Consider the following 22,370-nt stretch of genomic DNA (forward strand, 5'->3'; position numbering starts at 1 on the left):
GAAAACATCAGGGATGTTCCTGAAACGAAGAGGAGAAGCTGTGCCACTTGGAAACAAAGTAGGGATTGCCGACTATCCAGACAGAACTAAAAAGAAAACAAGTGACGAAACAGAAAGGTGACGTGATAGTGGACGGACTAAAAGCTGTGAAGAAGCCAAAAGAAGTGATAGGAAACTGGTGGAAAGTGGAGAAGAGGAATAAAAGTGATGCAAAAGAGATCCAAGCTGATGCTGGGGCGAAAGCCAGAAACAGAAGTGGAAAGTGGGGGGAAAAAGTCCAGGTTATGCAAGGAGAGCTTTCTGTGGCTCCTTGTACTCAGATAGCTGGAGTTCTGCTGTCATCTGACCTGGGAGACGATGGTTTGGGTGACTCCTCGCTTGGTTTGACTGGAGCCGGGGCCGAAGGCTCCTCATTGAGGTCGTAGGAGAAGAGGTGGAAGGGTGAGTGTGGAAGGTATGGCAGGCAGTCAGGAGAGGGGCGGCTGCTGCCGCGCGATGGCGGGCTGACTTCTTTAGTAGCTGGGACGGTGACGATGGACCTCTTCCTGGCCAGCAGGGAGGCCAGCAGGGATGGTTGGGATGGGGGGCTGAGAGGGGAGGAAGTTGGGGCAGGGGGTGAGTGGACGGCGGGTGCTGGAACGGGTTCAATCCGATTCCTCTGCTCCTGGTCTATTATAGTCTCCTTTCTGGACGTGATAGTGATTGACTGGACAGTCGTTCGGTGAATAATGGATGGAAGACGTCTCGCCGGGCTACGAACAGAGGAATGGATTGAGAGGAATAAATGGATGGAGACATAACTGTACAAAGGATAAAGTGCTGCACTACCACACTGCGGCTTAAAACACTTTCAGTGGCAGCATTGTGTTGCATTCATTCTCACAAATACCAGGTACATAGCACATAAAGAATACAGCAAGAAAAGACACATCTTTGTGGGTTTATATGGAGACCCTCAAGATATATAAAACCACAGGACATTATGCAACTTCCATGGAACCATCATGTCCTAAAAATACCTGGGGGTGGTCTCTTTAGACACTGTTTCAGCCCCCTGCTGCTCATCCGAATCAGACTCAGTCACTGGAGTCTGCTCCTCCTCCTCCTCCTCCTCCTCTTCCTCCTCCTCTTGCTCCTCCTCTCTTCGAGGTCAGGGGCCGAGGATGGATCGAGGGGAAATTTCAGAGAAGGATTGAGGGAAAGATAATGCGATAGGTATGAAAAACATGCAAATGAAGATCAACACAAACGTGAAGATTACAGACGCCACAAAAAGAGAAAAAAAAAAAAGAAAGAAAAAAATTGAGAGACGGAGCAAGGAGAGACAGAGACTGATGAGATGAGAAGAGATTGATGTGTGGAAACAACAGAATGAACAAACTTAGACAAAGACACACACACGCATTTATCAGACAGAGGTGAGGTGTGGAAAAGAGCAAAGGATTAAGCCAACAAAAACACAGAAATGAAGCAGGAGAAGGGAGTGTGTTCTTCATTAAACACTTCATGCCTCCGGGTAAAGAGTCTAACATGCACTATGTAGACAAGAAATGATGACAGGGAAGAGGGGTAGGGGGAAGCAGAGAGGGGAATATGCCAGGGTTGAACAACCGACTGCAGATCCGTGTCACAAACTGTTTTGTAGAGTGAAACCAGATGAGGCTTGTTGCAGTGGAGCCGGCGTCCGCTGGCAGGTGTTGTTCCACAAGACCAGAGCCATGTGTGTGTGACCAATGAGCAAGCAAATAAAAGTTGTCTTTGTTTTTCCTCTGTGTGTGTGTGTGTGTGTGTGTGTGTGTAATATGAAACAGAATGCAGTCTTTGACCTGAACAACATCAACCCAATTGTTTAACTCAATAAAGCGCACTTACATGGATGTCTCTGTGACTATGTACATTTGAACTTCTGTTCCACGATGCACATGTGCTAGTGTGCAACATTTGAACAACACTGAACGCTGATGGGGGTTGATGATACTGGTTTGATCGTGATTCACAATGATTGGATAAAGAGCTGTAGGGGTTTACCTGAGGATAACAGATCAGCCAGCTCCAAACCCACTTTTTGTGCACATTCTCACACACACACACACACACACACACACACACACACACACACACACACACACACACAGAGCACTCGAATAAGCCTGTGTGCTTTTAATGTTGCATAAACTGCACAGTGTCAGAATTACTTGAGGATACACTCAAGCCTCGCACATGAATATTTCTTGAAATTTAGACTTCACTTTATCTACATCCTTCTTACAGCTGGAGATGTCCTCTTTCAGGCAATCGATAGTCTCAAGAGAAGAGGCATGGGAGGTTTGATATAAACGTGCTCGCAGGGCCGAGCTCTCCCTTTCGTGTACAGTAAAGATTAGAACATTAATCTTCAATAAACTTGAATCGGATTTTCCATAACAAACATACAGGCAAGAAGAAAAGAGAATTTGGCATTCTCAGTATGTGTTTGCCCACTTACTCACAAGGATATATTCCTTGTGTCCACACATTGGCTTACCCTGATTACTTGTGAAAATGTTATCAGGGGGCTGGCAGTATAAAGATCCAGGCAAAGCTGGGGTGAAAAATCTGGCCATTTTGGATGTGCCCATGCAGATCACCCGCATAAAGCTGGAGAAACATTTTAGGAATGCAGTGTATTTGCGATGAAGGGCTTTAGAGTGCTTGATGGGACACACTTCGTGACTGCAAGAAAGTGAGTAAAAGTGATTGTTACTTCAGCACGTGGGCCACAGAGGTCAGTTGCTGACCTTCTTTTCAGGAACTTACATGGATGGCAGGGCACCTGACAGTGCTCTGGAGCAGAAAGTAATAGTACAAGAGAGTCAGATCTTCACTCTTGAGCTCAGTTAGCTTATGAACATGAGGACATGTGGCACAAAAATCCCATTTTACACCTGCTAAGGTAAAAATCCATTGAAAAATAATTCAATCAAAACCGACCACTTCTCCTCTCAGCTCTGTTATGACACTTTCTGAATCAAACTTGAACTTCCTCTTCCTCCCACTCTCACCTCTCGCTCATGTCCTCAGCTCTCTGTCCATTGAAAGGCTGGAAGTTCCCTCTCTGAGGGGAGGCAGGGCTGCAGGGGGAGGCGTGACCGGATCGCCCAAGAGAGGCCCTGCGGCTCCGCCTCCTCTCCAGGCCACGTTTTTTGTCCCCACCCCCGAGGCTAACTCGACGGCGATCCCTGCGTCCCATTGGAGGAGGCTGGCTGTCATCGTCACCGTCTTCATGCCGGAGGGTCATCTGGGGGTAAGGTTGGTTGAGTGTGACATCAGAATGGTGGTGCAGTAGAATTTGAGTATCAAGCAAAGTATAAATACTGTACGGAGTCGTGATCAGAAGACGTATGTAGCACGTAATTGGTGAAATCTGAGCATTAAGTATCCGCCTGCTATAATTTCAATGGAATCTCAGGACTTTGAATGTCTCAAACCTCATAAATGTTGAGCTGCTCAACCAAGTCCAGATCAGTGCCTTTCCTCCCCAGGTGTCTTTGTGTCACTGTCTCCATGCCCTGCTCCTCCAGGCCGTCCACCATGTCATAGAATGAATCCTGGTCCGGCAGAGCTGCAAGGGTCTGCAATAAACAAGGAAGAGTCATCCAGAGGGTTAAAATCCTGTTTGGAATATTTCTGTGTCAAACATATATTTCAACATTGCATGAAAGTAAATGTAATGTGTGTGTGTTGGGATAGAAAATAATTGAACATGAACGAAAAAGAAAAGCAAACGTTAAATGTTTTGTGTTCTGTGCAGTACTAATTAAGAAACAGTTTATTATCATTTTATACAGACAGATACTACCAGACCTTATTGATGAGGGTCATGGCATAGACAAGCAGCTCTGTGTCCACTCCGTCCTTTTCATGCAGGATCTCCATGGTGTTGGACCAGGGCTTACAGACTGGAAATCAGTATACAAGAAAATAAGATTAAAAATGAATTTGCTGTTCTCCACCTAATCACCCGTCAATGTGTATCCATCAGGAACTGAAAAGTGAATGACTATGAGTTTGTCAGCAGCTTGTGGTTACTCATACCTGTCTTGGTGTCCACAGAGGAGATGGCCTCTATCAGTAGAGGAGCATTGGACTCGGAGTACTCCACAAACACCAGCAGCAGTTTTAGAGCCGTTTTCACCACCAGTCGGAACTACAGTAGAAGGAATGGAAATTTGTTTTTAGACTTTAGAAATCTATTGTAGTTATTTCCCTCCAGACAGTGTTATATAGTAGGTATCACATTAATATGGGTTTAACTGTATTACAATAAGGACCTATACTCCATCTCAATTTATTGATTTGTGACTATTTTTATGTGTGAAAAAGATGTCTTGACTTTGTTTGGTACGTAGTCTGTGTCGCGTGTGCTTTTGTTTGAACGACTTAATTCCCTCAATGATGAAATGATTGACATGTAAGAGACAGAGTGCATTGTATGTTGTACATATGAAATGACTCAAATGTAATTTCACATATTATAGAAATAGGATCCCTGCTGTGATTTGCTGAAGTCATTTGAATCAAGATATTGGTTTACTGCAAGAAAATTGGAAGATTTTTTTTTTTTTTAAAAGTCAAGCAGCCCACACAAAGTGCAGCAGACGGTTTTGTCTGTTTTTATGCCTGCCACAGCTAAAAATAAATCTCACCGTAGAAAGAAAGGCCAGCTCCGAGCTGATGAGAGCCTTCTTGTACTTTTAATGTGTATGTGTGTGTTGTGTTTTTTTGTTATATATGGGATATGTGGGCTATACCTTTGAGCCAACAAGAGTGTAGAGCCACTGGATTGTCTCGACGTGTCCAATGACGCCGTTCATGCCGTCTACATAAAGCATGATCTGACCCAGAGCTGAGAGAGGGGAGAAGAGAGAAACAAAAAGTTAGAGAGGTAGAACAAACGTAAAAAGCAATGTAAAAAAAAAAAAGGCCACTGTGCAGAACATGAACTCATTTACAGAAGCTATGAGGGAGGCCTGCCCTGATTAGGGATTTTTCATTGTTTTTTGTCTTTGTGATAACAGGCCCAAATGTTGAATTTCCTAAAGAATACTTCATGTCATATATTATGCATCATTAGTTTAGTTAGTTACTTTTACTTCATGCTTTTGATAGATTTTCTTCATGAAGTTTTTGATGACAGAACAAAAAAATCTCCTACTTCACTTTAAGTTAGAAGTTCCTCTTTTTGAGTTATATTTAAACACAGCAGTCCCCCTCTGCAACGGTCATCTGTCGCTGTATGTCAAAACCAGAACAGATCATATTTCACCTACAGTATACTGCGGCTGAAGGCTTAGGTTTCAATCAGTACTCAACTTATTTTACTGTACTTATTACTGATAACACACTCATAGCCTTAGACTCTGACGTTGTTTTTAGGTAATATCTTGTCCAGATATTTCTGTTTTAGCTGTTTTGATGTCTTTTAAGATCGTGACAGATTTGTTGGACGGATTTTAAATTGTCTTGTTTTATGTGTTTTCCTGTATTTTGTCTCGATGCGCATGAATTGCCTTGTAGCTGTAATGTATGAAATAAACTTGTCAGTGTGTCGGGCCCTCAACATGAGCCAGCTGCTACATCCTTGTATAAGGAGAGGATGTAGAGGGTGGTTTGAGAAAGGATTTCACCAAGAGAGAGACAGAGAGAAGAGGACAGGTAGAGAGACAGATCACACCAGCAGAAATGTAGTTATTAAAATGTTCAAATAATGGAGACCAACCTCTTAAAGCCTGATTTACCGCTCCATTTTTATAAGAAGTTTAGCAAGTAAAGCCATACAGTACTTTTCCTGCCTGTGACATACTTTGTCCTTGTAGACATAAATACTGTATTTAATGAGGTACAATCATTACTACTTAAACTAAAGATATGCAAACTGTCTATTCTTGGAAAATAGCACACGGCACGCTTTCTATTCTAGGTTTTGGGTGAATCATGCTGCTCACGCCGTGTAAAGGCTCTGAAATGTGAACTGCAAAATGAAAATGAAGCCTTCCCTGAGCCACTCTGCTCACGCCCACTGTGTGAAACAGCAGCTAGTTAATAGACTGCATAAAACACAGTATAAGGTCAACCGTAGTGTGATGTCACCCATTGGTGTCTGAGGGGGTTGTGAAACACCATGAAGCACAAAAATGGCAGCTTAAATACTGCTTTCAAATAACAACTTCTGTCTTCTATGGAAGCAGGCAAAGGTATAGTATGTAAACAAGTATAGCTAGTGTAGCCCAGCCACCCGGCAAGCAGCCAAACCAGAATGCTAATACTTAGCCTTAGCTTAAAATGATCCCTTCTTCTAGTTTAGGTCCCTTTAGCTAAAGGAGACTAAAACAATTTTGAACCAGGCTGTTAGCATGTTAATTCCTGCTGTGTATTGTAATAGTTAGTATGAACATTAATTGCCCTTTGATATAGCGTTTTCTGAAGTTGTTCGGGAGTTCACAATGGAAGTTCTGTTCATGGATAGTGTGAGGGCTTCTCAGAGCTGCCCCTGTAGTTATTATCAAGTGACTTTAAACAGTGAGTTATTAGGTAAGAGAACAACACTTCACAGTAATGAAAGTCGTGAAATAATTATCTTTCACAGATGTTTGTGAACATTTTGTCAAAGACTGTAGAGGAATGGCAACGTGTGTTTGAGGCTGAGAAACGAAAAAAACAGCAACTCTTTGGGAAACGTGGGTTTATTATCTTGTGTCATCTTTCAAATAAACAAAAAGCCACATGATTATCATTTATTTTTTTCCATTGCAGGGTTGTTTTATTATAATGTTATTTTCCCCTTAGCTCTATTGTCAATATATACATAAATATTGACCAGTTCTATTCCTGTTTTCAATACACACACAAAACAAAATGAAGTGCTGTCATTACAAACTTCTGGTAATGTTTAATGGAAGTAAAAAAATAAGACAAGAAGTCAAGCCTTCTCAATAATGATTATTAGAAACTTTTTTTGATTATTATTATTGTTCATGTTTTATGTACCTTATTTTATAAGCTTTACCTTAAAAATGTTTTAATATTGTGTGTTCGTTAGAGAGTAAGATACCTCTTAATATGTAGTTCTGGTAGTTCTGGTCAGCCTCTGCTCCCACTTTGATGAGACACGTCAGACCTTCAGCCATCACAAACTCATGGACCAAGTCTTTGTCATCCTGAAAGAGAAAAAAAACAAAGAGAGAAATGGTAAATGAACACAGACTACACCAGCAGTCTACATCCTTTTTCTTCTACGTCTGTGTTTTAATACGACTAAAATAGAATTCTCTTTTTTCACCACATGGTGTCAGTAATGGTCAGGATTGTGAGTCAATTTCACATGACTTTCAACCCCCTTCTGATGAAGCCCCAAGTTCATCAGAAGGGGAAAAACTTTTGGTCTTTCCCTAAGAAACTTCAAAATAAATGCTGCATTCGAGTGCACGGTCAATTTGAGAAGAAAGCTCTTAAGAAGAATATTGCCTTAGTGCCTTTCCCATCAGGTTTAAACAGGGTGCAAAATGTTATCATAACATTAAGAACGTGTTGTAGAGCTGCCGAATTACATTTTTATAGCAGAGTTCAACGCTGAACTGTCATTATGCTGTATGAGTATTCTTGTGTGAAAGCTTTAGAAAGTGCCCTTGTTATTTTAGATGGCTAGCTCCTCTCATCCTAAAATAAACTCCCATACACAAATGCAAACACCCACCCACACACACACACACACACCCACCACACACACTGAAGCCTACGCACACCCACACAGATACACACACGGGGAGAGAAAAAAATGCCACGTAAATGGAGATCCCTGTCATCATGGAAGCACACAGTGGCCACGATAACTAACTGCGCTCTGCATCAACACACTGACAGTAGTTGCTTTTGAAATATGTGTGTGTGTGTGTGTGTGTGTGTGTGTGTGTGTGTGTGTGTGTGTGTGTGTGTGTGTGTGTGTGTATGTGTTACCTGAAAGATTTGCTTGAGAGAGAACAGTGCCCGTCTCAAGTCCCGTCCATTGGAGTTATACAATCTTTCTGGAGAGACAGAGAGAGAGAGAAGAAGGTGAGGAGGTCATCTTTATAGAACAAAAAAAAGGAAACACTCATATATGTCACTATGTAAACCCAATAGTGCTCATAAGGGAATTATGTCTCCACATGTCTTGATTAAAGCATTTTACACAGATAAATGTTGTTTATTCCCATTTACAACTTTTTTCCCTCCCTTCATGTGTTTCATGATTGGGATCAATAAAAATAGTTTGTCAAATGGGTCTCAGCTGTGAAAAAAGTTGCACAACAGTCTGCTGTTCAGGAGGAAGCGGGAGAGGATGGATCCAATCACGCTGCTTGCCTCCAATCACCTGTGGTTGTCACTCCTTCCAACACTTTCAATGCGTCATCACTTGCAAAGCCACACGTGCATGATCTTTTTCACACACAAAAACCACATTTACACGTACGCACACACGCGCGCACGCACGCACGCGAGTTGCTGCGGTGATTAGAGCTGTATTGGAATGTTAACGAGCTGCTGGCTGAGATTCAACGGTGAGGTATTCAGGTCACAACATGGAAAGCACTCAGAATATTTGGATATGAGCTCTTATACCACCACACAAACGTCGCCTTAAGATAGCTTTCACTCAGCACGAACACAACAACAGTAGTCAATGACAATGCCTTTAAATGCCTTTAAATGTTTATTGTGAGCCTATCCGGTATGTTTTATCTCCGAACAGTTCCCTTCTAAAGTCTTTAAAAGTTTCTCTTTAATAAGAAAACATCTAAATATGTTGTGAAATTCCGGAGTTGCATTAAGCCATGGAATACAAATCAAATAAATGTAGTGAGTTAAAAAAAACATTTAATAGCTTATTTTGCTGTTTCGAGTACTGCCAAGATGCCCTTGAGCAAGGCCCCAATAAACTGCTCATGTGCACTACCTGTGTAGCGGTCCCACTCTGACATCTCTCCACTAATGCGTGTCTTTATAAAATAACAGAGTGTAAGCTGAATTTCACCTTGGAGACTAATAAAGTACAATAACAAATAGGCTCTGTACTGTTTAACTAGTGCCGTAATACGGTAGAACGTAAATCCTTTTGGCTATGTTAAAGGCGTGTCACCAAAAAACGATAATCAATACTTCAAACTAATTCAAAAAGGTGCGTGCCCCAGTTGACGTTCAACACCTGAGGCCATTAAGTGACCACATGAAGCTCATGTAGCTGCATGCTAATCAGCTTTCTACAACGACATTAACTCATTCTATAATTTGTTTACAGGATTAACTGCTGGTTTTCATACTAAACATCTGATTCAATTCAACGTTCATGATGTTGTCTATCATGATGATTTGACTCCATGGGCTACACATAATCTGGAATAAATCTGTGTTTCCTTTTTTTCTTCTTTATTTAGTATTCAGTGATGTGCTTCATTCAATATATAGTAAATCCTTTGTTAAATAATTATATATTTTATATTATATTGTCTAAAATATGTTCACAAAAAACGACTACAAATGTCATATCTTTATCATAGCGTATATAACAGTTCAATAAAGTGATCCATGGTTTGACAACGTATAAAAAGTACTATTCTCATACACCCCATCGGCCCTTCACTTTTGTTTCTTTCACATTTGTTTTACTTTCATACTTTACAGAATAAGTAGACATATAAAACATATGAGCACTAATATTAATAACACACAGCTCAAGGTTCTGGTGAGATGAGTGTCCATCCTGCCCATTTGTGCTCATGAACAGTTGTGCATTTAACTCTGAGTCAGCAGGGGGTTTGGGGACCTGGGTGACTAAATCCTTAGTTTGAGTGTTTTTGACAAATCCCTCTGCCCATCAGGAGGGGTTGTGGGTTAGACGTGTACATAAAGTTATGTTCTGTTGTCTGGACCTCTGCTGTGACTGTTGCTAAGCTAGACGAGGCTAACCCAAAGCCAAGGCCAGGGTCAAAATCATTATCATTCCCTACTCAGACGAGGAATTACAGCCTCCAGTCTATCCATCTGCCGGACCCTCTCTGTGTGATCAGGAGAAGCATTCATGAAAACATCTGTGATAGTTTTCAGCAAAGATAATCAAATAATCCAAATCAGAAGTGCCAGGAGGCAACTGGCACCATAAATGTTCTGGGGAAAAGGGACTCTAAAGTCACCAAAAAAGGCAAAGAATATGGTCAGGGAAACACGAATACACATGCCAGAGATTTACTGAGTAAAGGGAAAAGAAGAGAATGTAATAAAAAGGACGAGAGAAAAACAGGACGGCACAGGAGAAGAAACAGTAAGAAAAGAGATAAAAACCAAAAAGATGGGACTCTCTTTGCAAAACTAACATTTTTTCTGAGATGTTCAAGGTAGAAAGTTTTGAAGTACAGAGTCAGCTGACTCAGTAGTTGCTTTCATGTTACGATCAATTATTGTAAAGAGAAGGGAGAAGAGCTTTGAGACAAATATAGGACCAACATGACTTTGTATGCTTAAACCCTACTCTTCCAAAATAAAGGTATAAACACACGTATACGTGACAGGTGCAACGACCTTCACCTCATTAAAACAAATCACAACAGAATCTAAAACCGTGGCTCCCTAAGCGAGTTTGGTCTGATCACGTTCTCTCGTGTGCTCGAGGGTTCCCTGGAAGTCTTCATGCTGCATGGGGAGCTCTCGACGGCACGTGTCATGTTCAATATGTTCTCTACCAGGACATGAGTTGGGCTGTCAGGGTAACCTTTACAAAAAAGAAATGTCTGCTGCCCATCAGGAACATGTCAGCGACAGTGATAAGCCTCAAACTTGGCCGGGTCCACTTCGGTGTATTGTTAATCAGTCAGATGTGGAAAGATGGGAGTACTGTTATAATTAGCTGGAGTGCAGCATCACTTAATGAAACCATCTGCTGTGCCGTTAGTTTGTTTGTTATTAAATGGACTCAGGGAATTTCGTGTTCTAGTATAATAGTTCACGTGTCCTTGTTTAACCCATAGACATTTTACAATCATTTGAGTCTGTGTTTGAACCTCTCCGTCAGAGACATGTCGTCATTTCAAGGCCATTGTTGGATTGAGAAAACAGGACATACACTGTAAGAGCGGTCAGGACACATCGTCCTGGGGCTGAACTGTGACAGAACAGAGCCAGGATCAGAGCTATTAAGAAACAGAAGCAGAATGTGTTCACCAAACACCTGCATACGTCACATATTCAGGAATAAGGACTGTGTGAAAACATTTGTTTTATTGGTAAAGTCAAAGTTAGGCTATAGGTAAAGGAGTTTACTTCCAAAAGACTGTCTCAATCACGTTTTCACATTCCTTCTATTTTTTTTTAACAGAGAGAATTATCGAGAATCCGTTTTTTTGGGTTTTTTTTTTAGACGGTTACATGTTGAAAATTACCTATGATGAAGCCGATCTGTTTTTAGATTTTCACAACATTTAAAGTGGTTAACCGAGCATCTTGTGAGGAAATTCATCATTCATCAACTACAAGCTCCCTCATAGGCTGTAATCATTATTGAGGGACAGACAGGATTTAGAGAAAGTGCTTGATTCAATGCAAAACATGTTTGGTGACAAACTGTACAATACAACTACTACTAAAATGTTAAAGCCTTTATTAAAAGCGTTTACAATACACTTAAAATCCACTACACTTGGAAACAAGTTTGTCACATGTAAATAATCAAAGGTTCATTGGCACAGAGCGAACCAGCTGTCTTAAAACTGGAAGTTTAGAGTGAAGGTGCTTCCAAGCATGAAGTGAAACAGATCACTCTCACCTCCAACCTCTGAGTCTATAGCCACTGTTTCAGTGGATACATCCCTGTATATGGGGAGACACATTTTATGATTTGTCCTTTACTGCCTTAAAAGTCTTTTTTCTTCCTGTCCCCAGCTTATTGTTGTCACCAGAAAAGCTGAAACACTCACTGGGATATGTCATTGTGGCTTATGTGTGTGCTTGTTTGTGTGTGTGTGTGTGTGTGTGTGTGTGTGTGTGTGTGTGTGTGTGTGTGTGTGTGTGTGTGTGTGTGTGTGTGTGCACACGTGTCATTGTGCGCACGCCTCAATGTGTAAGCCAGTGTCTCTGTTGCCTTACTGCAGACAGACTGATGGAGGGAAAGACAGAAAAAGAACATTTCATTTATATGATCCTTCAGAGTTTTACTGTTTTGTTTTTGGAGAGCTCTGTCGTTTGACACTCTTTCACCATTACCTCACGTTCACTGCAATGTGTCAGCCTGAACCCCAGCCATATTCCATCTTCATTTTCTCAAACAAGGAGGGAAACGTGAAAGCAGGAGGAGTTCTTGGACCTTGTTGTGATGCAGTGACTCGTGTTTAAACTTCTGTTTCAAGATTAAAGAAACACCTGTTTCATGAGCTTTTTCAAAAATGTGAAATTGTATTGTCCCCAAAAAATTCCAATTGCATTAAATTAGTACATTCTAATTCAAAACTACTTAGCTTGAGAGCCTGTCCTAGAATGTCTACCTCTATCATAATAGAGAATAATCAAAAGAGTGATTCTGACAGCAGATTATTCCAGTTTCAGCTGGAGATTGTTTCACTCTCAAATATGGATTTAATACATCCTAAACAAGCTAGGACGAAATGTTAAAAATGTTAGTGTCTATTGGTGTTGCAGAAGCAAACAGTGAAAGCATCATATGTGAACCAGCATGTGTAGAAGTGTCCTCTGCGGTGAAACAGGGATTCCCCCAGTGCTGAGTCTGCTTAGCTGTTCACGAGTGGTCAGATCCCTCCCTCTCCTCCTGCCATAATAAGATTAGTGCTGTGACCCTTCTGCATTGACTAATCCCTCAACATTTACTGCACCATCTAAACGTCTCCAAACAGTATAACACACACAGGCCAGCTCGGGCTACGCGAGGCCTAATCCAAAGCAATTATAGTCCAAACCGCACGCTATTTTGTTGTACTGCTGAAACACATCAAATGCAAAATAAAACAGTCGGCAAATGTCTGAAGTCTAATTCTGCTCAGTTGGTCAAAGCAAAGGGCATCCACAATCTACTTGTACTTTGTTTAATCCCCAGAATTAACAATAGGCCGAAAGCTCAGCAGATGTTTCCTGAGGGAGAGCTAAAGACAGAGAGATTAGATACAACATTTCAAAGGCTGACAAGATAAAAATAAAGTGATGTGAATCTCTACCATATTTAGAAAATGAACACCTTAAAAGGGGCATGAAGTAATAAAAAAAATCAAATTTCTTTTGGTGACTTTTCTGTCTCTTGAGTGAGTGTCATAGTTTACTGGTCCCAAACTCCAGTGATATTGGTTGACACATACCAGTCTTATTGTGATGTTGTCAGTCCCAGCAGCAGCTTTCCTTTTTAGAAAAGACCACACAAACCCACTGCAGCTACCTGCCCAGCACTGAACAATGAACAGACAAAATTAGAAACTAGTTAGTGGTCATGGTAGAGCACTTTAGAGCAGTTAACAGCTACACAGCCAGAAACTGTAAATACCTCAAGGGGACCAAATGGAGCTAAAAGAGACAGAAAATGATACTGACATTCATTGGACAACCAGTGATATAACTTTAAAAAAAAAAAGGTTATATTGCTCTGAACCTGCCAATGTGCAACTGTAACTCTTTGCTAAAAAATTTACCTAAATCAATCTGCATCATTTCCAAAGAAGATTTATAACTTTTTTTCCTCAAGCCAACTTGAACTGCTCCCAAGTAACATGATTTAAAAGATACATTGCATTTTAATAATAACTTTTGAATGAATAAAGTCAAATTATGAAACCACTGAAAAACAGTTTCTATTGAGATAATCTATTTTAGTGTTAAATACAAAAGTATTTCCCCAGAGGAATTTGGTATCTCAGTTTCATCGTTTATTTTCCAGTATAAAAAGACTTCCACCCATTTATCCACCCATACATCCATCTATCCACCCATCTATCCGTCCTTTATTGGTACTGTATAGCACCTATTTATAAAAAGTGTTGATAGAGTATGATAGTAGACTAATATTAACATTAGCAACTTCAATGATGATGAAACATGGAGGACTGATTATCGATCTTGGGGGGGACAGAGCTTTCTCCATTGCTGCTCCCACCCAGTGGAACTCACAACCCCACACTCACCTCTCTCAAGAAATCCCTAAAGAAATCACCTTTTCAACACAGCCAAAAGGTACGTCTTTGTTGTCTTGTTTTCATGGTTTTTTGCTATTTGCTATTCCTCGTTAAAGCTTCTTTAAGTATTTAGAAAAGCACTCTAAGAGTACTTTATTATTATAATGGTTATTATTTCCCTCATACTCGCAGCAGTTCTGTCTGTGGCCAATACCACCCCATCCATCAATATCACAAACCATTTCATCCTTGACTACAACCCTGAGATTTCTTTGCCTGAGCTAGAAACTCATTCCTCACCAAGAATGAACTAACCACCTTTTTCCGGCAGGGATCCATTGTCTCTGACTTGAAGGTGCTGACTCTCATCCAAACCACTCAATCCAGCCCCAGTGCCTGATAGGTCACAATATAATAATGCCTACACAAACACACCGTCTGGAAAAATCAGTCATGCAATTCTGAGGTCTTTTAATGGGGACAAACAAAGGCTCTGATAACCCACTTTCCCACAATACCCCCGCATCCTCAACCCTCTGGGTCACATGATCATAAACTTTTGCCAAGTCTAAAAAGCTAATTTGTGAAAAAAAAAAAACTCCCATGGACACTCCCTTGTAAAACCTGCAATGGTAAAGGGTTGTTCATAATTCAGAACAGTGAAACCATAAAGACAAAGCCCTCTTGATTTCTTATCCCTTTTTAAACCAAAGCTTAGCTGTTCAGAATAAATGAAAGCATTAAGTATTGAGCAGCCATGAAAGAAAAACACAAAGCTTTCAAATTAAATTATTAAAAGGGGCAAATCCCCAACAATTAACACTGTGTTTTCAGAGAGACAGAGACATATTGATATGGGGTCACAAGATAAGTCTATACAGTAAAATGTTTCAGGATGGATACGGCTGTCTGTGGGTCAGGCAAGGGAGACGGAAGACGCAGCTGGTGGTCCAGTATTAAAGCCTGGTTAAAACTGCTGACTCCTGTTTCTGAAGGATTTCTTTGCATCTCCCTTAAAAAGCCTCCACACGGCTGTCTGGACCAATCAGCAAGTTGGCTTTCAAAGTAGGTCTTTGCTGTGATCTAAAATAAAGAATAGAGAGAGGCATGAGGTGTGATGGTATGCCGGGGAGCTGGATTTAATCCTAGGAAGTCTTTCCCTTTCTATGCTGGTACCGTGCTAAATATAGGTGGGTTGGGTTTCAGGCGCTGCTAGATACTGGGTTCAACAGTTGATTAGGTCATGAAGTGCACTGATGGTGCACAGCTCTACAGAGCTTTACACAAGAAAACCAAAAGTATGAGGAAATTCATCTCGTTTCTAATGCAGACTCAAGTGTGTCAGGAAATTAGATTTTTTGTTGAAGACGGTTTCATTTCAGATGCGTGCCTGTGGGGACCAATCAAAATGGCTGTTATTTCTGCCTTGTATGGAGCTGCAGGTCCATCAATCTGTAGTTAAAAGAATGAACTTCATCAATCTGTCATAATAGAATACAGTTATGGCAATGAAGCATGGTTTCAGTCCCATGTCAAGTGAAATGAAAAGGAATAGTTGGCAGACATTAAAGGCCAGACTGCAGAGGACAACTTGGTTATTTTTTGACTGTCTATATTTTGTCTGTTGGTCTTGGCCTACAGCGTGAGTGCTGGTGGCTGCTGATGTTACAGATGACGATGGAGGCCCGATGAGCTCAGCATCAGCGTGTGTGTGTGCATGAGCTGTTTGAGAAGGAGCAAGAGAGAGAGAAAGAGAGAGAGAGAGGGACAGAGGAGGGGGTGGGGGGGTAGACAGAGAAAGTGAGACCTCCAAGGTTTCCACTCAACTTCATGAGATTTAATGGTGACAGACCAAGAATGAAATTACATTTTGGCTCAGCGGTGACAGACGTGCATTAACACAAGCATGTACACATACATGGCATTCAAGCATAACGTACAACAGCAGAGGCCCATATGCAAAGATTCTGAGAATGGAAACACATGGGAGTAAATGAAAACAAACTTCTATATTAATGTCATAAATCCAATCCTGTGGACACAAAGTGCTGCTATGATTTATAATTAACACACAAATACACACAGCACACCTTTAAAGATACTGTAATACGCACACACGCACGCACACACAAACACACGCAACAAATGTCTCCCAACTGTAACCTTGAACATGCATGAAGGCCATCAGCTGTGAAAGCTCAGAAGCAGATGTCTTCAGCAAGGAAATGTACTGCCATATAAACGCATGCAAACAAATAAAGAAAATGCACACACACACACACACACACACACACACACACACACACACACACACACACACACACACACACACACACACACACACACACACACACACACACACACACACACACACACACACACACACACACACACACACACACACACACACACACACACACACACACACACACACACAGTATGTCCAAACACTCTCAATGACCAAAACATGCCCTGTGTCCTTCTTGTGCCCCCTGCACCAATGAATTATCCCACATACATACATACACACAGAGGCACACACACACACACACACACACACACACACACACACACACACACACACACACACACACACACACACACACACACACACACACACACACACACACACACACACACACAGGACCAGCAGGAATAGCTATTCACAACACAAACACAAGTCTACGCTGCATGCACAACCGCCACGATGACAAGCCTGAGCCAGACAAACAACAACAGCACAGCTTTATATCCTGGTAGACACACACACACACACACACATGCACGCACACACATGCACACACACACGCACACACCCACACGGTGACAGCTTCATTGTCAGCATTGTTACATGTGTACACCCACATTAATATGAACTTCAAAAGTCAATGACGTTTAATATCCAGCTAGCTTAGCTCAGGTGTTAGCTGCCATACTTTCTACTAACAACGGTTGTTGTTGCTGTTTGTCTCGATCATTCTGCATCTCCCTCTGTCCCACACTGTTTCAGCAGACGGCTGTTCAACATGAGTCTGGTTCTGCTTGAGGTTTCTACATCTGAAGCAGTTTTTTCTTTCCACGCTGTTCTCGTGATGGATTCATGTTTCAGGTCTGTGTATAGGAGGCGGCGCTTTACAAATCTTCATCCATACAGCTAGTTGAATACAAGTCTGACAAGTTGACTGTGACACAGGTGCATGTTTGTCTCTGAGGCACCAGCTCGATCATTACTGACATAATGTCCAGAAATGAGCGAGGTTTTCATGATCTCCTCCCCATTGTTCTGTAAGAATGTCAAACTTCTCTTTGAATTCAAAAAAACGTGGCTATTATCAAAATCTAGTTTCAAAAGTTGCTGTTGAACATTTTTGGACATTTGATTAAATGTCTCTCCTTCTGTTGCGTGCGACTGGTATTATGCCGCAGAGGTAGTCAGTAATTGCATTTTATATGTGCATCGTGCATTGAGTTAAAGTGTGACCTGATTTTCTGCTACGTGCTGCCAGACAGAAAAGCTGATTGTGGGAAATGTAGGGGTTCAATCCCAACATACAAGAGTGCACGTGTGAAACAAGCGCCCAGTGTTTTCTGTCGCTCTCCCCTTATCATTCTCTCTCTCTCTCTCTCTCTCTCTCTCTCTCTCTCTCTCTCTCCCCTCTCGTTTCAGTTCTCTATTGTCATGCTCGCTGTGTCAGGTCCTTTTTAATTGACTGGATTCATTGGACGAACGCAATGATTAAAGATCAGAGAGAATGAACAAAAGCAAACTTGTGGGGCTGAGTTCACTCTGTGGTGGAAGTTTTCTTCACAGCAAGCAGTCATTATTATGTCACTATGTAATAACCCAGACAGGCCAAATTGTCATTTAAAAGGCAGTTTTAATGTCTTAACTGCTCTTTATGGGCTATTCTATGGCAGTGCTTTTGATAAAGATTCATCCAAATAATGGATTGAGCATACAGAAAAAGGGAGTCTGATAAATGAGAGAGAGAGAGAGAGAGAGAGAGAAACGCAGACATGGAGAGAGTGAGAAAGGCAAACAGAGTAGAAATTGGAGAAACTGGACCGGACTACCAGCAGCCTGAGCGAGTAAACAGAGAGGATATTTGAGGATATATGCTGCTTGCTGAGAGGATTATCTGAGTGAAATCTTCCCTGAATCATACCACACTCGCCTGTTATTATAATTCTCCCTTACTTGTGCGTGTGTGTGTGTGTGTGTGTGTGTGTGTGTGTGTGCTTATTCCTGTGTGTGGCACTAATGCTGCAGGCATGGTGGCCTATGACAAAAGCTACAGTTGAGTATATGAACAGAGAGAGAGCAAACTTCGCTGGATCAGCTTTTTCTCTATTGTCTGATGGTCTTGGCTTACGGGATAAGTTGTGTAAATGATGTATTAACTCAGTGTGTAAGAGAGAGGTGGGTGATGGTGAACAGGGACAAGATTGGTAGATGAGGTGCAAAAATACAAACAAGACCCAAAACATCTCTTTATGTTGAACTTATGATTTGCTTAAATGATTTAAACTTAAATGATTTGCATTTATCATGACACAGAAAAATATATGTTAAATACTCACGTTGAAGCAAATCTGACCCTTTTGTAAGTCTTAATAAGTTGTTGATTACATGCAGCCTAAGTCATGTCTCCTACAGCATGTCCTCTTAACTCGGGAATTTCAAAGTATAACCCCAAGAAATACAGCAGGAACAACACAAATCAGGAGAAAACAGCAGCACTTTGAAACATCTTTTCGAATATTCTCTTCTTTCTTTCGCTGTCCTCCTCACCTGTAAGTCAACAGACCTGAGTGACATAACTCGTGGAGTGGCTGGCCATCGGCTGCTGCTCTGTCTGGCAGGTGCATTTCCTCCTTGCTTTGTTTTTCCCTTGTGTTTCCTTCCCTAAGTGATTTACCATTTCCCTGGAAATCATCCCTTTCCCTGTCTCTCTCCACACATCCCCTAAACCCATCATCTCTCAAAAAACCCCACGGCTGGATGAGATGCCAAGCCCGCAGATTTCTCCAGCGTGTGTTCTGGATGTTGAGCTTGTGGTAATTGTAATGTTTTATGGCATTATGTAATCGCTTCAAAATGATTAAAACAGACCAGACGCTTTGCGAAGGCACATTCAGCTGTGTATATGAACAGGCACACATGTAAAACTCAGATCTACATGAATCCAACAAACACACACACACACACACACACACGTATAGTGATGTATTTCTTACAATAAGCACACAGAAGGGTTGGGATGGCAAACCCCACACAGCCACAGAGTAACGGTTGTGCTGTCAGCATAAGTAGAGTCCAGGGAAAATCCTGCCACATCCACAGAAAGCACAACACTGTGACATACAGAAATGATCAAATACACCACGAAGCGATCTCTGAAAGTCCATAAATAATCTCATTGTAGTTGTGTTGTGCAATATTCTCCGTTGTCATTTGTATCTTTTGACTTACCGCAGCGGGCACATTTACACAGACGTGTTTCCAATGCCGGAATAATCATGATTTTTACAAGTTTAATGATCACATCAGCCAAAAAAAGTTCATCGTGAACAAGTAAAATGTTTACTGATGACGTCGTTCCTTTATACGGCCCCAAAATATTCAGTCTTATTTTACACTACGCGCTCACCTAAACTGCTGCATTATTCAAGTTCTGTACTGTTTGAAGATAGATAAAGGCGACAACGGGACATCAACATTTCTATCAGAATCAAAGCAGGATCTTCCCCTAAACATTGATTTTACCCAAACGTAACAAGACACCAGATAGTGAATCCGCAACCCAGACTGAGATCTGGTCTGGAACTTTGCTCCTGAAATATCTATATAATGAGGTAGATAATACGCTCAAAGATTTGTTTGGGTGTTTCATGCTAAGTGTATGTGAACAATATGAGTGGGGACATGATCTAAAGGGGTTAAAAGCCATTTCATTTCAACAAGACGTAAAAAAAAAAAAGAGCAAGTCAGCAAGTTCTTTTTTTACAATCAGAGACAGAGCCTTCATGCAGTAGTAACAGAGAACAGCTGCAAGATGGATACAAGTTTCAGTTTTTCTACAGCAGCTTCTGCTGTAAAGCTTTTCCCCCCCGCTTCCACTGCTCTACACCTCATTCCCTGAAGCCTCATCAGGCCATCTCTCCATCTCCCACAGCAGTAACTTAGGCATGACTCATGTGGGCGCAATGTTCTCGGTCGGCTCATCGCGCTCTCAGCTGCTGGTGAGGGTAGAGCGGAAACTATTTCAGTGAATTTCTCTGTCCTGCTCTCTGCGAAGCACACAAGCAGAGAGAAGAAAGGTAACTCGTGTTCTTTGGGGGTAGAGCTATGGACTCGTCATGGTGAGTTTGTCTGTGAAGTGCAGAAACATAAACCTCAACGTACATTTGCACAGAGGATACCATGGCATGGATTCTAAGCATTGCCAGCATGTGCGTTAACTTAGACGTGTGCACGCAGAGAGATCATGTACAGTCTGCAGAGCTAAAGCCACAGGTGTCTACAGGAACAAAGAGTCATGAAGCAGAGTAAAAATAGATTTTATAGGGCAGGGCAGGCAGGCCGAAAAAAGAAAAAAAAAATGCAGGGGTTAAAACGCACTGGATTGGACAGTGTTTATTCAAACAAGTTGGGAGAAATGTGGATGAAAGTAGAGCAAAGCAGACTTAAAAAAGGATAAAGGGGACATGCTGCCAGATTGAAAAGTAGTTAAAATGTAATGTAATGTGTCTGGAGTTTTACTGCTGCACGGCCACAGATGTCCCGTACGCCTGCCCCCTTTCAGCTTACCCATTACCAAGCATTATCTCCCTGTCACACCATGCCATTACCAGGCCTTATCTCCCTCAGCGGGGGGACACCGACACAGTAAATTGCTGTTCGGACCAGCTGTAGTCTTCTCTCTTTATGCAGCATCTCAAGGCCAAACGGCTGTCACTACCACTGCACCCCCCGTCGGCAAATCAACACTGAGTAGTGACAACTGCTTCATCACGAGAGACCACCATGTCGGTGTCTGACTCTTTCAGATTTCTTCAAAAACCTCAACATATCTCTTAACAGTGTGTAAAATACATAAACCCCTTTTTGGACAGTCTATTACGTGTTGTCTTCGTAGAAAGAAGGATAAGAACAAACAAACACAGGTCAATTACATAAGACTTCAGGTGTGTTGGTAAATTTGAGTCCTTCACTGGTAGGAAAGGTTTGGGTGAAATAAGCAAAGAAAGACAACATCATCTTGACTGTGTGTTCGACAGCTTGTGAATTTGTTATGTAACAGCACAACTCGAGAAAATCAAAGCAAGTCAACCCTGTAAAACCTCCAGCCTCCCGACTCTCCTTTACAATACTGTGGGGGGTCATTAGAGATGGATAATTGGAGTGCAAAAATCCAACAGTATTGAAGCCATTTTTTTTTTTTTTTAGAAAAAAAGGTCTAAATTCCAGAGCTAAGTGCCAAAGGGATTGAACCGGCTCCAAAACACATGCAAAGCCTTTTGTTCTGCACTCGGACTCTTTTGTTTCACCTGCTGTTGCACTCACTACAGGGGGCGTTACCTGTCATACAGCATACCTTCTCTATATTTGATCACTTAAATTGTGTTTAATCACTGCAAAGAGTTTTACTTCAGCAGAGGCTGGAAAAGAGGCCTCATGGGAAACTCAAGATTTGAGATTATAAGAACATACTGGTACAAAATGTCCAGGAAAATAAAGTATAAACATCAGTTTGTACTCATCAGAAGTAGCTTCATTTTGTGGACTTATTCAAACTTTGGCTATTCAACCACTTCACTGTTTATGCATAACGTTTTGTTCTGTGTAAGGTAAGTAGACCAGAGTGAAATCAACACATTACGACACATAATCCCACTCGAATAATAAAAACAATGTAGGTAGTAGGTATTTGTATTTTATCAGAGTTTGTGTTCAATTTGTTGTAGTCGTCCTTAAAGTAGGAAAACAATTAATTAAAAATGCATAACATGTAAAGTAAAGCCATGTAAAGTATTTAATCGGTGGAGACAGGCCATGTTTCTGAGTTAGTAATATCAAACGTGTCGAGGTCTGGTCCTGCGTCTGAAGTGAGGCAGCTCATGTTTTTATTGGGACTGTATCTGATCATTTCTCATCGTACCATAGCTTTACAAGTTTCTCTACTGTTGCCAACT

General features: G+C 41.4%; 1 protein-coding gene across 4 annotated transcripts in view; it reads right to left on the minus strand.

Annotated features, from left to right (window-relative positions):
* Positions 1–22,370, minus strand: part of fhod3a (formin homology 2 domain containing 3a) — a 56,464-nt gene that overhangs the window by 18,890 nt on the left and 15,204 nt on the right. For 2 of the 4 annotated variants that reach the window (XM_079368719.1, XM_079368718.1), the window contains exons 4-11: positions 7,993–8,060; positions 7,091–7,196; positions 4,791–4,885; positions 4,075–4,186; positions 3,844–3,938; positions 3,468–3,611; positions 3,042–3,277; positions 348–752 (exon numbers count right to left, since the gene is read on the minus strand). In XM_079368719.1, coding sequence (XP_079224845.1) covers positions 348–752; positions 3,042–3,277; positions 3,468–3,611; positions 3,844–3,938; positions 4,075–4,186; positions 4,791–4,885; positions 7,091–7,196; positions 7,993–8,060 — 1,261 coding nt within the window. The remainder of the gene's footprint in view (positions 1–347; positions 753–3,041; positions 3,278–3,467; positions 3,612–3,843; positions 3,939–4,074; positions 4,187–4,790; positions 4,886–7,090; positions 7,197–7,992; positions 8,061–22,370) is intronic. The other 2 variants (XM_079368721.1, XM_079368720.1) reach the window with 1 other exon arrangement.

Source organism: Symphodus melops (assembly GCF_947650265.1).
Source record: "Symphodus melops genome assembly, chromosome: 18".
In the NCBI taxonomy this organism is placed as follows: domain Eukaryota; kingdom Metazoa; phylum Chordata; class Actinopteri; order Labriformes; family Labridae; genus Symphodus; species Symphodus melops.